Source organism: Cuculus canorus, chromosome 26, assembly GCF_017976375.1.
Source record: "Cuculus canorus isolate bCucCan1 chromosome 26, bCucCan1.pri, whole genome shotgun sequence".
Taxonomy (NCBI): domain Eukaryota; kingdom Metazoa; phylum Chordata; class Aves; order Cuculiformes; family Cuculidae; genus Cuculus; species Cuculus canorus.
The window spans coordinates 3,028,095-3,044,545 of NC_071426.1; the positions used below are offsets into that span (position 1 = coordinate 3,028,095).

General features: G+C 45.0%; 2 protein-coding genes across 2 annotated transcripts in view; one reads left to right on the plus strand and one right to left on the minus strand.

The window, feature by feature from the left end:
- The window catches only part of DOCK5 (dedicator of cytokinesis 5), an 87,042-nt gene extending 76,401 nt beyond the window's left edge, over positions 1-10,641 (plus strand). The window contains exons 51-52 of the mRNA XM_054049603.1: positions 1,905-2,020; positions 4,542-10,641. Of these exons, the coding sequence (XP_053905578.1) occupies positions 1,905-2,020; positions 4,542-4,643 (218 nt within the window). The 3' untranslated portion in view covers positions 4,644-10,641. The remainder of the gene's footprint in view (positions 1-1,904; positions 2,021-4,541) is intronic.
- Positions 10,642-11,493: 852 nt separating this feature from the next.
- GNRH1 (gonadotropin releasing hormone 1) lies at positions 11,494-15,596 on the minus strand. Its single transcript, XM_009571442.2, has 4 exons — positions 15,506-15,596; positions 14,915-15,056; positions 13,731-13,826; positions 11,494-11,630 (listed from the first exon to the last, which is right to left on the minus strand). The coding sequence occupies exons 2-4, from the start codon at positions 15,053-15,055 to the stop codon at positions 11,589-11,591; spliced, it is 279 nt and encodes a 92-aa protein (XP_009569737.2). The 5' UTR covers position 15,056; positions 15,506-15,596; the 3' UTR covers positions 11,494-11,588.
- Between the last annotated feature and the right edge of the window lie 855 nt (positions 15,597-16,451).

Here is a 16,451-nt window from a genome sequence, read left to right on the forward strand (position 1 = left end):
ACGCTGCCCAAGGCCCATCCAACCTGTGCCGGCAATGTGCGCTCACAGCCCAGAAACCAACCATGTCCTGGGCCGCATCCAAAGAAGTGTGGCCAGCAGGGCGAGGGAGGGGATTCTGCCCCTCAATTCCTCTCTTGGGAGATCTCATCTGGAGTATTGTGTCTAGTTATGGAATCCTCAGCGTAAGAAGGTTATGGAGCTGTTGGAATGAGTCCAGAGGAGGCTACAAGGGTGATCAGAGGGCTGGAGCACCTCCCATACGAGGACAGGCTGAGAGAGTTGGGGTTGTTCAGCCTGGAGAAGAGAAGGCTCCAAGGAGACCTTAGAGTGACCTTCAAGTACCTGAAAGGGCTACAGGAAAGCTGGGGAGGGGCTGTTCACAAAGGCTTGTGGGGATAGGATGAGGGGGAATGGGTATAAACTGGAGAGGGGCAGATTTAGACTGGACATAAGGATGAATTTCTTCACTTTGAGAGTGGTGAAAAAGAAAGGAACAGGTTGTCCAGAGCAGTGGTGGCTGCCCCATCCCTGGAGGGGTTCCAGGCCAGGTTGGATGGGGCTTGGAGCCCCTGATCCAGTGTGAGGTGTCCCTGCCTTTGGCAGGGTTAGAACTGGGTGGGCTTTGAAGTCCCTTCCAACCCAAACCTTTCTATGATTCTATGAATCCAGCACAGTATTCCTGGTCAGCTGTATGGCCTGAAGGCTTTGTTGATTAATGAACAATAACTCCCATCACGTGGAAAAAAAGTTTTAGGAGCAGTTCCTCTGCAGCTTGGAAACTCGGCCAATAAATGTTATACTTGAAAGAGACGGAACTTTTCTTCTAGAATTAGCAAAAATAATAATGTGTGTAGTTGCCTTCCCTGCGTATCTGTTAAGCTCCTTAGTTAACTCTGAAGTAGCATATAAATACTGCTAAGGTGAAAATATAGCTGTCGTGGCATCACTGACAACTTCCTTGCTTGCTGTTGCGTTTCTCACTCTACTGCTTTCTTTATAAAGGAGCAGAAGTTCATATGTAGTATATAAACTCAGAATCCAGTGTAGATGATGCTCTAAACCAGCATGAAACTATTGTGAGAGGATTAGAATGAAAAATACACGTTTGGGGGGGAACAACACAACCAAATGCAGAGACACTACCAAAGAAAGACCTGTGAAAGGAATGTGAATCCTCACTCTTCCACTTAGCAAGCGGTTTTAATTGACATCTGCAGCAGGACAGCTTCCCAGGAATTCTTCTGAAGTTTGAGCACTTATCTACTCCATCAAGTTAAAATTAAACTGATTTCTCAGGTTGAAGACGAGGCTGAAAGGAAACTCCAGTGAACATTGCAGATGTGATAATGGATTCCATTTTCTGTTCTCTCAGACATGCATTATTCACGTAAACTTAGATTCGTTTGACGAAGATAGAACTCTTCTGGGCATTTTGAACTTAAGGGACCTACAGCTGTAGTTCTACTTTGACATATCCGCTCAGGTTTAGCCACTAAAACAGAGGACTTAGCAGATCGGAAGGATAAGAGATTAAGTGAATCTCCCTTAAAATTCCACTCGGTCAATCCCTTTTCCCGTTCTTTTTATAATCATAGAATGGGTTGAGTTGGAAGGGACCTCAAAGCCCATCCGGTTCTACCCCTGCCATGGACAAGGACACCTCCCACTGGATCAGGGGCTCCAAGTTCCATCCAACCTGGCCTGGAACATCTCCAGGGATGGGGCAGCCACCACTGCTCTGGGCAACCTGTTCCAGGGCCTCCCCACCCTCACAGCAAAACATTTCTCCCTGAGATCTCATCTCAATCTCCCCTCTTTCAGCTTCGAACTATTTCTCCTCATCCTGTCACTACAGGATGTTTTCTGCCTACTTTAATGTCTTTTCTTATTGTTGTTGCTTCTAGGTTTTCCCTCGTTGCAAGCCGATGGATTGGCAACTGCTGGCTTAGCGAGCACCCCGCCTCCACCTCCCCCCAAGAGCAAACCCTATGAGAATAGCAACCCTCGGAATTCTGGGGAGGTAAGGAAATGCGAGCTGACGGCTTTTTGGAAAACAGCTTTTGAGAAAGAGACACCAGCGGAATTTTCCGAGCTGCTTCTAGGGTGGTGCTGCTTGAAACTTGTCTAATCAGTTTACTGGTACACTCCCTGAAACCACAAAGGAATCCAAAGGTTTTGCGCTTCAAGAGGCAGCTATCAAATGCGATCCTCTGTTGTTTGAAAAAGTGGGAGTTGTGTTGTTGTTGGGTAGGCAAATTGGGGCGGTGGGAAGATGGATTGAAAACAAACAAGCACAGTGATCCTGGAAGAGAAGGGAGGAAAAAAACAGACATTATCAGAACTGATAAATGTCTAACTGAGTCCTCAGCTCAAAAGAATCTAAGTTTGCCTCTTTAGTCACTTGAAACAGCCTGTATCACATCGCCATCTTAGCTGCAGCTGGCTTTTCAACATCTTGAAGTTGGTTTCTTTCTAGGAACGTCATAGAATCATAGAATAGTTTGGTTTGGAAGGGACCTTAAAGCCCATCCAACCCCTGCCATGGGCAGGGACACCTCCCACTGGCTCAGGCTGCCCAAGACCCATCCAACCTGGCCTTGAACACCTCCAGGGATGGGGCAGCCACAGCTTCCCTGGGAAACCTGTTCCAGGGCCTCACCACCCTCGTCGTGAAGAAATTCTTCCTTCTATCAAGTCTAAATCTGCCCCTCTCCAGTTTATACCCATTGCCCCTCGTTGTATCCCCACAAGCCTTTATGAATAGTCCCTCCCCAGGTTTCTTGTAGCCCTTTCAGGTACTTGAAGTTCACTCTAAGATCTCCTTGGAGCCTTCTCTTCTCCACACTGAACAAGCCCAACTCTCTCAGCCACTATTTATGCTATATCACTACTGTTCCTCTTATACTATGGGATTCCAAATGGCTTGCGGATGCTTAATGTGCCAATACTCTGGTCGCAGTGTCAAAATCATTTCATCTGCCTCTGAAATCCAGGTGCTTCTGGTACGAGACCGCAACTGTTATCAGTGCGCAGCTACAGAACTCCTGTAACTGTGTGAGGATGGATGTTTCCACTGGTCCAGATTGCAAAGAGGGTTTATAAGGACCTTAGTGGGAGGAACTGAGATTTTGACCAAAAAGAATTCAAAGAGTGGTTACGCTTCAAGTACGTTGCTTCTGACAGCACGGGGAGACAACGTAACAGGAGATCACTTAATTCTATGCCCCTCTATTCCTCTCTTGGGAGACCTCACCTGGAGTGTTGTGCCCAGTTCTGGAATCTCAACGTAAAAAGGAGATGGAGCTGTTGGAACTGGACCAGAGGAGGCTACGAGGATGATCGGAGGGCTGGAGCACCTCCCATACGAGGACAGGCTGAGAGAGTTGGGGTTGTTCAGCCTGGAGAAGAGAAGGCTCCGAGGAGACCTTCTAATGACATTTCCAGTACCTGAAGTGGGCCTGCAAGAAATCTGGAAGGGGACTATGCGTAAAGGCGTGTGGTGATAGGACATGGAGGAACAGATATAAACTGGAGAGGGGCAGATTTAGGCTTGATATAAGGAAGAATTTCTTCACCATGAGAGCGGTGAGGCACTGGAATAGGTTGCCCAGAGAAGTTATGGCTGCCCCATCCCTGGAGGTGTTCAAGGCCAGGTTGGATGGGCCTTGGGCAGCCTGATCCAGTGAAATGTCCCTGCCCATGGCAGGAGGGGTGGAATTGGATGATCTTTGAGGTCCTTTTCAACCCAAACTATTCTGTGATTCTCTGATAAAGCCTTGGAGCTTGCGATCAATAGGAGGTTTTCTTCTTCACCCTTCGTTTGGTCAGAACTGACTGTACTTCTGCAAAGGGGCAGTGGAGCTGCTATAGGTGCTGTGAATAGCGGAAAACACCAGCTCCAGGGATGCTGTGGGAGTCACAGGTTGAAGAGGATTAATAAAAAATCCTCCTTCCCTTGAGTCTTGTAAGAAAACTAATTACTAACATGTCCTGGCTTGCAACATTGACCTTGGCTTAAAGTCAAACGAAAAGGATTTGAAGGGCTTTAAAGAGAGGTTGTAAAAGTATCTTCTGAGGTGTTTTGTTCCGTTGTTCTTGTTGTAACGTTGACTCTGTCCCCCTCCGGTTAAAATAGGACATTTTAGCTAAGGAAGTGGTGAACCACACAAGCTTCACGTTCTCCAGGCCTTTCACATCTCATTTGTTTACAGAATAAACCTTAAACCAAGCAGAGAGCCAACCTGAAAGGCCCCACTAGTGCAGCTTTCTGCAAGAACAAGAGACGCCCTATGAGCTCCTGTGCCAGGATGGCATATTCTACCAACTAAAACGTGTCTGCTTCTCTTATCTCCTGGGGATGTGTCCTTGTTTGCCCCCGTCATCGATTGCATATAGTAATGAGGGGAGGAGCTCGAAGAGTTGGTCCGTAAAGAAGCATCAAGTAGTACAGGATCTTCTGGTTTTCTTGTTTCACAAAGCAAAGTGTCTTAACTTGCCAGTAATGATTTGGTTTCCTGTGTGTTTTTGTTGTATCTTCTCAGATTGCCCCACCGCTACCCAGCAGACGTGAAGCCAAACCTCCCCCTCCACCCCCAAAAACCAGAAAATCCAGCGTTGTCTCTTCAGAGCAAGGGTTGCAGTGAGAACCATCACTTGCTGGTGTCCTACGAGCGCCTAGAGTGAAGCGGCTGCTTTCTTTCTACTGACATTCTGGGTCTCTCTAACATGAAAGACTAGAGATCTCATCTGCCATTCCTTTCACTCCCCATGGAGTTTTCTTCAGGAAACACCAAAAGGAACTGTTATTGTGACTGTGTATTACCAACCTCTGGTTTACCTTTCCAGTACAGAGACACTAATGACATAGCAGAAGTTGCCCTACTGGAATTCTTGTCTGTCTTTAGTCCTGTCCGCCCTGAGGCTTTTCACTGATGCCATTTCAGCAGCTCATTCCTGGTGGAAATTGGTGACGGTAGTGATTTGCACCAGTGTTTGAAGGAAGGTGAGCCATACCAGTCCAAGATGTGTCCTTACAGTATTTTCAGCCAAGCTCATTTCATCCTTGCAGCCTTATTGATGCACGAATCCCTCCTTCGGTCCCGGTGGTGCAACCAAACCCTGACGTGCACCAACGGAAACGTCTCACAACCATCTTAAGCTGTGAAACATCAGCTTCCAAGATGTCAGGTGCCAGTGTGTGATATGCAGTCTCCTAAGATTCTTGATTGCAGGCAGAGACCTGGGCGTTGCGAGCAGAATAAGAAGCCTTTTTTTCTCCTACTCATCATATATATTTAAGATGAAGTGCAGACGTTTTGCCTTACACATCTCTACTCGAGTAGTGGCAGTTTCTCACTCCCAACGGAGAGTTCAGGTTCACCAGTACTTTGTCATGATTTCACTGTTGATTCTGGTTTTAACACTACAGAGCAGTTGATAATCCTCCCTGAATTACGTTACCTACTTGGTTTGTGCTTGCATCAGGGACTCAGTACAATTATTTCATCCTTGTGCTTTTTAATAGGGTGTAAAAAGTTACTTCTGTGGATATGGGAGAAGAATAGAAGCTGCATTGATACCAGCACTGTCCTGGTACCAGCAAGTTGGAAAGGATGTAAAAGTAGTTATAAATCCTTGGAAACAAGGTCTGAGAGTTGCTGTAACCTTTACTTCGACTGGGCAGATTCACAAATACAAATAATTCTCATCCTCTTCTTTTTCTTGCACTTTAGTTTATAACCTCCCTTGATCTGAGTTTTTAACAGCCACTAGACCTTAAGGAGCTATTTACATCTGGGAGCACGGGAAAGACTTGGCAATTAACCACCTAATTAATCCATTCCTTGGATTACTCCACCTCTCTGCAGCTTTTCTTTCCTCTGAGGTTGGGCTATTTATTTTTCCCTCTAGTTATTTATTCACTGCTCTGTCTGTATGTCAGCATCATTTCTATTTGTGTAGAGAAAAAATGACACGATCTTAAGAGTTTAGTGGTTTTAAATTCACGGGATCCATGCAGAAGGCGGCTGTTAGAATAGCCTGGCCTTAGAGTTGCATAGTGACCAAAAATTCAGCACAAATATTGTTATTTATGGACCAGTCTGACCTTAAGACACAGCATTCCTGAGCTGCCACTGGAATCTTGCTGCTAAAAACAAGGACATCGCCATTTGTGGTTAATACTCTTCATGTTGGTACATCCGTTTTGCGTCTTGCAGGGCTGCTTGTCTGAAAGCTCCTCGCCCTGAGGTGGTGACAGGGAGTTTGTGCAGTAAGACGATGCAGTTTAAACTTCTTTTACAGTGTTTTTCTACTCTTAGGAGATGTAGATGCCTCCAAAGGTAGTTCTGCCAGCTCTTTTTCTGCCGTGTGGAGCAGGATTTCCCTAAACTGCCTGTCAGAACTAATGTATTTTGAAGAATTTCACTGTTTTTGTGTAAAACTCAACTTAAACTTTCTTTATACATCCTATACAGTTGGAGCTGCCTGTTGGTGTCCCGTTCCCCACTGCGGCAAACCCAGTGAGGTTTTGGGGGTCTCTTGATTTGTAAGGAATTAATCTCTTCTTGCATCTAGGCTGGATGTTTTGCCGTGCTGTTCTGCCTCTGCCTGGCCTGTTTATAACACGCCTTTTGTCGTGGCTGCTATTTTTCGCTGCTGTTTTCCAAGGAAAGATGAAAAATCACTCCTCGCTGTTGTTCCCTTTCACTATGGAACTTGGGAGTTTGCCTGCAAAGTTCAGATTCAAACTTTGAAGGCTCAAAGTTTCTTTAAAGAGGGATGGGCTGAGGAATTTGGATCCATACACAAACCTATCCAAAGCTTTGGGTGGTTACTTACAGCTCACAGCCTACTTATTTGTCATCCCTATCGATGAAGATTCCAGCGTGGGCTCGCTCTCTTTGGGAGATAATTTTGCTTGTTAATTGTGATTTAGCTTCCGATTAGCTGGTAGAAGCTGGGGAGAACCTGCTGATCACCCGAGTAAATACAAATCCTCTTGGGTTGGGGTTTTCTGCAGGCACTGCACTGTTTTGCTGCTTGAACCTTACATGGGTTTCAGTACTTCACTGCAAAGTTGAAGTTCATTAATGAAAGTTTTCTCAGCAAAGTCTTTTTCGGGGAAAAACACACCCGATGAATCCCCAGGGTGTTTTTGTTCAGGCTGAAGCACTCCTTTCTTTTGCTTTTATACTTTCCTTTCGCTTCAGTGTGACTCCAGATAAAGAAACCGCGCGGAAGCTGCGTTTCCTTTGCTGCCTGCATGGTGCTCTCAAACAGATTGCTTCCACCGAAGGGTCATATCGGATTCACATCACAAAACAGGTTGGAGGCACTTCAGAAGCTGCGCTGCAGTCACATCACATCCCCCGCAGCCCCGTTATACAGCTGTCTGCCGGGCTGCTGCCTTCTCCAGGGACATCTGAAACCTTTCTGGACAACTTGACCATGGTTCACCCTCTCTCTCTGGTGCATTGTAGGGCTTGTCAGCTCCACGGTATGTCCGTGGACATAGATGCTGCTTGACTTGAAAACCACAGGGTTTTCTTGTCTTTCATTTTCTGTCTACTTCTTCCTCCGCTTCTAACCACTGTCTTCCTTCAGCTGCACACGTGAACTAAAGGATCCTCTGAAACTCCTCACTCGAACAAGAACTTTTTTGTGCTTGCTGAGAACGTTGCTTTAGGCAGAAGAGCAGGATGTGGTCTGAATTGTAGAGAAGTCTGTATTAATACCGCCTATTGTTAATTCAGTGCCTTTCCCCCTTCCACATCTGCCTGTTCCTTCCTTCTTGGGTGCATTTCCTTTCCAGAGCAGGTTTGCTTTCAACTCCTTTGGGAAGTCAGCAAAAACAAAGGAGGCTTTGCAGGGATCCCAGCTAATAATTTGTCTATTGTGGGTAGACAAACCAGCTATTTGGTTTGGATATTTTGGTTCCAAGTCACTTTTGAGTCTTATTTCCCTACCTGTTTGATCTGCTTTGATAACCTGAACTCTTAGATGTATCTACTTAGCACGTAAGTGGTTAATTAACCTCTCCTTGCCTTTCATTCCTTGGATTCTGTGGCTGCCAGTCATTAGGAATATGAGCTGTTGCTTTCTTTCCTTTATCCTCATCCTAGGTGCTAAGATCTGAGCTAGCCAGATGCCCGAGTCGCTGGGAGAGCGAGCAGGGTAGTGGCTGAGCCCCATCCCGGTGGAATTGGAGCAGCGGCTGAAACAGGCATTTTATTTATATTATCTTTGGCTTTTACCAACTCCTTAAAAAGCAGCAAAGAGATTATTCTCCTGCCTTGCAATTGCACTGTCTCACCTGGCAGATTCCTTAGAGTTTATCCATGTGCTATCCGCGGCGTTCTGGCTTTTCTTCCTTCTCCTTTTGTTGCCTGGCTGGTTGGAAGCTGTTGGAGCTCAGGCATTACCCTCGCTGGAGAAAAGGAATGGCCTAAGGAGCACAGAGGAAGATTTCCCTTCCCAATATTACTTTGGGTGTTTGCTTTGGCCAATTTTCTATGCCAGAAAGGAGTTAAAGTCTGAGGGTTTTTTTCTTTCTTATTTATTTGTCCTAGAGTCTAAAGTGCTGTAAACTCTTCTCGCTTTCCCTTCTTGCTCACCAACAGGCGCTCCGTTTTCTTCAAGAACTCTGGACGTGGTGTCTGAGGAGTTATGTTCTCAGCTGATATAATTCAGCATCGTTTTTGTAGAGGTACAAGAAAGCATTTCTGCACTGTGCCTGAACAGTTTAGGGCTTTGTGCCAGCTGTAGAAAGAAGCATCGTCTTCTAAATGTCACATTTTTAAAGGCAGTTGGGTATTTAAGTGCGAATAAGCCTGGAGCCTGACTGATTTTAATTAAGTGGAATTAAGTGCCCACACTCATGAGAAATCCCAACAGACCCTTGATTTTAAGTGTTCGGCTCTTTGCTATGGTACCTACTTGACTTAAGTTCCGAGATTGGATTTTCAGAGTCAATTTAAGATCTCACTGCTGACTTTTCCAAGTGAGAATCATCTTTCCGTGTTCATTAGATGCTTTGGGAAATGTCATCTAAGGTCTTTTAAACTGGAGAGTTGAAAATGAGAGTAGGAGAGCCCATAATGATGTTATCTCTGGACTAGAAATGAAAACAAACTGTGGTGTTTCTACCCAGTTCCTAGTTTTGAATAAAACAAATCTCCAAGCTGAATATCCAGTCTGCAGAGAAGACAAAATCTAATCCTATTTCACGGCCGTGCTGTTCAAAGCTAGTGTTAAATTCCGAATCTTAGAGGGTTTTTTTATTTCCTTTGGAGAAATACGCTCGACACTTGTTTTCTGGAGCTTTTAATTAAAATTTGTCACACTGTGATAAATTCCTTTAAAAATGTTACAGGCTTTAAATCCGCATCAGGGGAAGAGAGAAGCAGACAGCTTTCCATTTCGGTGGATTATTGGATTAGGAAAGGACAGCGATTCCAGTGAGAACGGCTCTGATCTGCAATGACAGAAAATACTGTAATGTATATACAGTGGGTTTTGAGAACCTGCATCTGTCTAATAACCATCACACTCTGCAGCCCACTGTGTTCCACAGATTAACAGTGACTTAGGCTTGTGATAATGGCTCAGATTTTCTCTCTTTTATTTATTTTTGTAACTGTAAATGGAAATAATAAGTTCAAGGTGTCTGTAATTTAACTGCTATCTTATTTTTATAGTGAAAACATTCCTTGACCCATCACTGCTACTTTCTTCTCATTAAAAAGTTCTCTGGTTTACATTCGCTGTTGCAGACAGAATTATGTAGTAAAGCAGGGTGAGCTTTTCCTACGACTACATCGGAAAGAAAGAGTAAATAATACGATTTCATTGATTGAAAAGCCCCTTTTCTGCCAGACAAAAGCAAATTGAGCTTTTCCTACGACTACATCAGAAAGAAAAAGGAAATAATGGGATTTCATTGATTGAAAAAACCCTTTTCTGCCATGCAAAAGCGCATGAAGTTCCCCTGATTCTGCTTCTATTAACATTAAAGGACGTAGAGAGCGTAGAGGAGCTTAACAAAAGGCGAAAAGCCTCTGGTTATGCCGTATTGGTTGGACTGTTCCAATTTGAGGCATTAAAATCCTTGGCCGTGCAGGGCTGTATACTTTAAACCTGTTTTTCACACGCCTGGTCTGCAGGTTTTGTGTCTTTTAAACAGAGGTGCAGGTCCTCAGCAGCTCTGAAATTCAACTGCAGTGTGTATGGGCTTGAATCGATTTAGTTTTTCTTTGTTGGTATGACAAAGGTTTGATGTGATAAACCTTGGGACGTGTTTGTCCTGAATTCAGGACATTGTGGATGTTGTGTAACGTGGTTTTGTGAGCGTTTTGAGATCCTGAATGTGATGGTTTAACTCTAAACCCCATCTCTGCAGACTGCAAATACCTTTTTTCCTCTTTCTTTTAGTCCCCTGCAATTGAATCAGGAAAAAAAATACACTTTTTAAGCTGGCTCCGAAGAAGGAGCTGGGCTTGGGAAAGGGATCTTTCTGGGGAAATGCTGTGTGATTCACTGTCTGTAAAGCGAGGTGTATAAATTTTTGTGTTTTTTAAAATGTATTAACTATTGTAAAGTTTGTAAATACCTTTTTAAAATAAATGTAGTTTTTATGAGTGAACCAGTAAAAAAAGAGCGTATAGAAAGTCTTTCCGACGTGGACTGCTGAAGGGCCGCTGGAATTGCATTCCACTGGTCAGCTTATTCTTGATTTCTAACAAAGTTATATAATCGTTTTATCCAATGAGGTCGGGCAGTGCCTTCATCCAGGCGTTGTCTATGCACAAGGACAGGTGAGAGAGTTGGGGTTGTTCACCTTGGAGAAGAGAAGGCTCCGAGGAGACCTTAGAGCGACCTTCCAGTACCTGAACAGGCTACAAGAAAACTGGAGAGGGGCTGTTCACAAAGGCTTGTGGTGATACGATGAGGGGGAACGGGTATAAACTGGAGAGGGGCAGATTTAGGGTTGATATGAGGAAGAATTTCTTCACCATGAGAGTGGTGAGGTCCTGGCGCAGGTTGCCCAGGGAAGTTGTGACTGCCCCATCCCTGGAGGTGTTCAAGGCCAGGTTGGATGGGCCTTGGAGCCTCTGATCCAGTGGGAAGTGTCTCTGCCCATGACAGGGGTAAAACTGGATGATCTTTGAGGTCCCTTCCAACTCAAACCATTCCGTGATATTACAGAATATAACCCTTCCTTGATTCGCTGGTGATCTCAAGGCCAGGTTGGATGGGGCTTGGAGCAACCTGTTCTAGTGAGATGTGTCCCTGCCCATCGCAGTGGGGTTGGAACTGGATGAGCTTTAAGGTCCCCTCCAACCCAAACTATTCTGTGATTCTATGATTCTCAAAGCTTTCACATCCAGGTTCTCATTGCAGGAGCAAAGCAGCCCTGCCACGGGACTGTACCACGCTCGTGTTTACATGTAAGTGAGTAATCTACACAACAACGATCTACTGTTTCAATGCAGCTTCAGACTGTTTATTCACATAATGCAATGGAGACAGTTTAAAGAAGAATTGGTTTTAACACAGCTTTGAAATGTTCTTCTGGGTCCATTGTCCATTTAAATCTTCCTTCGTCTTGCTTCTCCTTCGATCAGGCTTTCCTGCAAACACATATCATATACTTTTTTTTAAAGAGAAGAAAGAACTTTCATGGGGGAATTTTAAAGCCTGGTCAGATGCTAAAATATTCGTGTTGTGGTCTCCATTGGAAGGAGGATTAGTGTGACATAAATCTGACCCAACACGATCTCTCTGCCACCTGCCCATGGATCTGATCGTACGGGATAATGTAACTGGCACTTATAATGGCCCTTTTCATCCCAAAGTGCATGACCAACATTACATCTGTTAACGGCTCCGTCGCCGCAGCATTTTGGAGTGCAACCCACAGCTGTTGAACGCTCCCCATCAACAGCAGCTCAGGATGATAAGCGTGACCTCGCACGAGGTGTCAGGATATTGAGTGTCTCTGTGAGCTTAAGCAGCTGGCCAGGAGAGCCGAGACAAGAAAGCTGCGCTCGCACAAGTCTTATGGGGTGGTACAGTTGCCCTCTTAGTGTCCTCTGTGTACTTTAGCGCTGCCGCATTTAAGCTGGACACAAGGAAGAATTTCTTCACCATGAGAGTGGTGAAGCCCTGGAACAGGTTGCCCTCAGAGCAGTGGTGGCTGCCCCATCCCTGGAGGGGTTCAAGGCCAGGTTGGATGGTTTTGGAGCCCCTGATCCAGTGGGAGGTGTCCCTGCCCATGGCAGAGGGTGGAACTGGATGATCTTTAAGGTCCTTCCACCCTAAACCAATCTATGATTCCATGACTGTGTAATATTCCCGTAGCAGCTCCCAGAATGTGTTACACTGGAAAGGATGCGTTTAGAAAAGGTTTCATTTGTTTTTCAGCGTCATTATGTAACTAGAAATAAGAAACACGTAGTTTAGACTGTGATAAAGGAATAAGAAATGCAAACCCGGTGCCTGATGCGGAAGTTTTTATGCTTACGTGCACGGTTTCTGAGCAAAACCAAGAGTCTGACTGGGGGCAGCTCTGCAAAGAAAGGCTGAATATCCCTCAGTGAACTCTTAGAGGGATAAAGGATTCATTTCAAACATCCTGATAATTATTCAGGTATGTTTTCCTGACTAACATAAAAGGAAAAGTCTAAGCGCATTAAGTGGCTCTCACTGACTCTTCATAGTCTTACTGGAAACCAGAGTCTCGGGCAAAGATCAAATTTTATGTTCAGTACAGATACGATTAAAGATGGCCTAAAATAATCAGAGTTTAGGTAATGTCTGTATGAAAACTCAATAGAAAGCAGGCTCTGACCTCTGTGCTGCTGAGTTTATAGCCTTTATTCAGGCTTGGTTCCTCAATGAAAGGCTTAGATGTGTACTTGAAACTTGGTCTTGGCTTCAAAAATGAAGTAGAGGTTGAGCGTTCCAACTTTTATGACAGCACAGATGCTTCCCGTTAAGTGGTGACCATCTGGCCTTGATCAAGGTGTTGCTATATTAATTAAAGAGCACATTTTTGCTTGCGAGCACTCTTTCCGTGGCAGTTAGTTTGTATGTGAAGCCTCTGCTGTCATTGCCTTAGAGCATCTAATGGAAAATAGATCTCCCAGTCTAGGGACCGTGGGAGCAGCTGCTTCCATATGGCTTGATCCTTCAGCTGGCAAAGTGCACCTTTGAAGTTAAGCATCTGTGAACGCTGCCTGGACTTAGTATTAAGGTAGAATGTGTTTGACTTCAGTTTGTTTTTAATTTAGTGAGTAATGACATCGCTACAACAGGGAGTGTAGGAATTGGGTAGTCCTGTCCCAGGATGGTAGCTGAGGTACTTGAGGATAAAGCAGATAAGGGCAACACCAGTATTGCTGCACATGAACTACATCAGGAAGAATTTCTTCACCGTGGGAGTGGTGAGGCCCTGGCCCAGGTTGCCCAGGGAAGCTGTGGCTGCCCCATCCCTGGAGGTGTTCAAGCTGAGGTTGGAAGGGCCTTGGGCAGCCTGAGCCAGTGGGATGTCCCTGCCCATGGCACTGGGGTGGAACTAGATGGGCTTTGAGGTCCCTTCCAACACTAATTATTCTATAATTCTATGATTTAACGCCACCTCCTCCACCACCTTTTTTCCTTTTCCCTCCATGTACATTCCCAGCCCTCTAATTTTCCCACAGCGGTAAGAGAAGCAGCGTGTTACTCACCACGGCTTCCTTCAGATCACCGAGCTTGGAGTGCTGATAGGACCCTGGGCATTCAGTCTTCGGCATTTCCCCTAATTTTTCCATTTCATTTGCAATCTGAATTGGGAAGCAACACAGCCTTCCTGAAAGGCGATTTTTCTGCTAAAGCAACTCTACCCCAGTTAAAGACGAAGATTAAACCGCTACACAACTTCTCTTTCCCACAGCAAACTTCGTATCGGGATGCTGGAACATCATGCTCTTCTGAGGGACAACATGAGAAGCATCCACAAGGATGGGAAAACCTTGGGTGGACAGATTCTTCTCTGTCATTTAATTGCTTGCAATCTATTTGGCTATCACATCACAACTGTCCATTGCCATGTTCTCAAGGAAGTGGATTGATGTCCAGTGGGACGTGTCCCTGCCCATCGCTGGGAGGTTGGAACTACGTGATCTTTAAGGTCCCTTCCAACCCAAACTATTCTATGATTCAATGATTCTATGCCCTAACTCAGCCCATCAGAGCATCGGCTGATGTTTACGGAGAGAATGGGATTGGGTTTGACCCAGTACTCAAATTTCCACCTCTCCTTTAGAGTGAGCTGCCCAAGCGCTCTTCAGCAGACAGCGCTGTCCTAGAGCCAGGTTGTTGGATGTCATCCTACCCTAAAGCCAATTGCTTTCCAATTGATGCTTTACAACCTCATGTACTCGTCCATTTGGTTAGTTTAATACTAATTTTACGGAGCAAAGAATATCAAGGCATCTTAATTTAAACATAAAGGCAGAAGGCTTCCCGAGGAGCGCAATGCTCTGTGCGCTCGCGCACCCACAGCTCTCGGTTATGCTCCAAAAGGCTTTTTTCTTTCATGCCCAATATACTAAGCTGAATTCTTCATCCATTTCAAGCCCCGTAAGCCTCCAAGAACCCACCCAAGAACTTTTACTTACAAACTAGGAGTCACTGAAAGAAGAGAGTGTGTGATTTTCCATGGGGCAGCAGTAGATGCCTGGATTTGCCCGTCAGATTTACAGCCTCTTAAAAGAGCCTCATGTGTGTCTACAGGGGTTTGGACGTTTAGGAGGAGAGGGTCAAGTCTATGTCATCTCTCTTTCGCAGATCTCTTCTCTCTCTTATCTCCTTTACAGATAAAGGCTCCTAAACCCCTAAACACCAGGTTGTTTTACAGACTAGAACCTACCTCTTGAAAGGATTCCACCAGGTTTTCAGCGTTCCGTTTCCCTCCTGGTTGCAGGCCAAAGGACCAGTGTTGAGCCAAGCAGATTCCCACAGACACGACAAAGAGCAGGACGCTGACGAAGATCTTCCTGGTCTTCACCATTCTGTGAGAGAGAACGAAACATCTTTCTGATCATAACGACATTACGGCTCCATTTCTATCTTACAGAATTAAGAAAACATTACAGTTCTGGATCCCCGGTGCCTTCTCCAGAGGTGTTGTGCCTTCATGTGAGACATAGCGGGATTTTGAGCCTCTCAAAGGATGGATTAGGTCATTAGAAAGAGATTTAGCATCTCGAAAATTTGGATGAAGATCTCAATTAGGATTTTTGGATGCTCTTTCAGAGTTTTAGGAGTGTCTGGACCTCAAATGTTCCTTGAAAGTCCCTGTCGATGTTTGACAGATGTGTTTGGTTTAGCTGGTTTCTGTTCCGACATCCCTGCTCCTTCAAAAATGCTCTTTGCAGTCCCTGCTAATGCAAGTTTCTTCTCGTCTGCAAGCATTGAATAAGTAAAAAGGGGAATCTAGGATGTCGTTCGAGCACGTTACCTGCTTGCCGAGAGGCTGCGGAACAACTCCAACTCTTCTCTCTTTGAAAAGGCCCCGCGAGGATGCTTGTCATCCCACCTTTTATACACAACCACCCCAACACCCAACCTTTCCCGGCAGCTCACTTTGCCTGATTCTCCCTCCCAAGCTCCAATTTTGTTCTTAAAATCGCTGTAATGCACCGAAGTAAAGCACATAATTGGAACCCCCCCCCGGGTGTAGCGATTAAATTCAGCTGTTTTCTCAAAAAGCCATAAAAGTAACAGCCTTTCTTTTAAGAGGCTGTAAATCTGACGGGCAAATCCAGGCGGCTGCTGCTGCCCCATGGAAAATCACACGCTCTCTTCTTTCAGCGACTTCTAGTTTGTAAGAAAAAGTTCTTGGGTGGGTTCTTGGAGGCTTACGGGGCTTGAAATGGATGAAGAATTCAGCTTAGTATATTGGGCATGAAGGAAAAAGCCTTTTGGAGCATAACCGAGAGCTGTGGGTGCGCGAGCGCACAGAGCATTGTGCTCCTCGGGAAGCCTTCTGCCTTTATGTTTAAATTAAGATGCCTTGATATTCTTTGCTCCGTAAAAAAAGCAGTATTAAACCAACCAAATGGATGAGTACATGAGTTTGTCAACATGCATTGTTGTCGCTGCGGTCTCTCATGAACAGGACGCGCAGACCTTGCTATTAATTTAGATTTTTACTATATACGCGTGTATATATTTTTAATATATACATATGCTCTTCGTTTGTGCATTGACGTTCTATAAAGGAGCTGAGAGCTATTTTCATGCAGGAGTTAAACAGAGTTATTTTGACTACCGAAAACAGGATTTTTTCGTATCCACCTGGCAGCTATTTTGACCTGCTCTGCGCTGGTTTATGTGCGATCGAATGTATCGTGCTTAGTGTTCCTCCGACAATTCTCTCTTCCTGCTCCCACGACCTCTTTTAG

Bases quoted from the DNA above. Each gene is read 5' to 3' on its own strand.
- GNRH1 (XM_009571442.2), bottom strand. From the start codon at position 15,055: ATGGTGAAGACCAGGAAGATCTTCGTCAGCGTCCTGCTCTTTGTCGTG. The intron at 13,827-14,914 runs GTAGGTTCTAGT...TTCCCAATTCAG, and splicing joins TGGTGGAATCCTTTCAAGAG to ATTGCAAATGAAATGGAAAA. The intron at 11,631-13,730 runs GTGAGTAACACG...ATGTGTTTGCAG, and splicing joins GTGATCTGAAGGAAGCCGTG to GAAAGCCTGATCGAAGGAGA.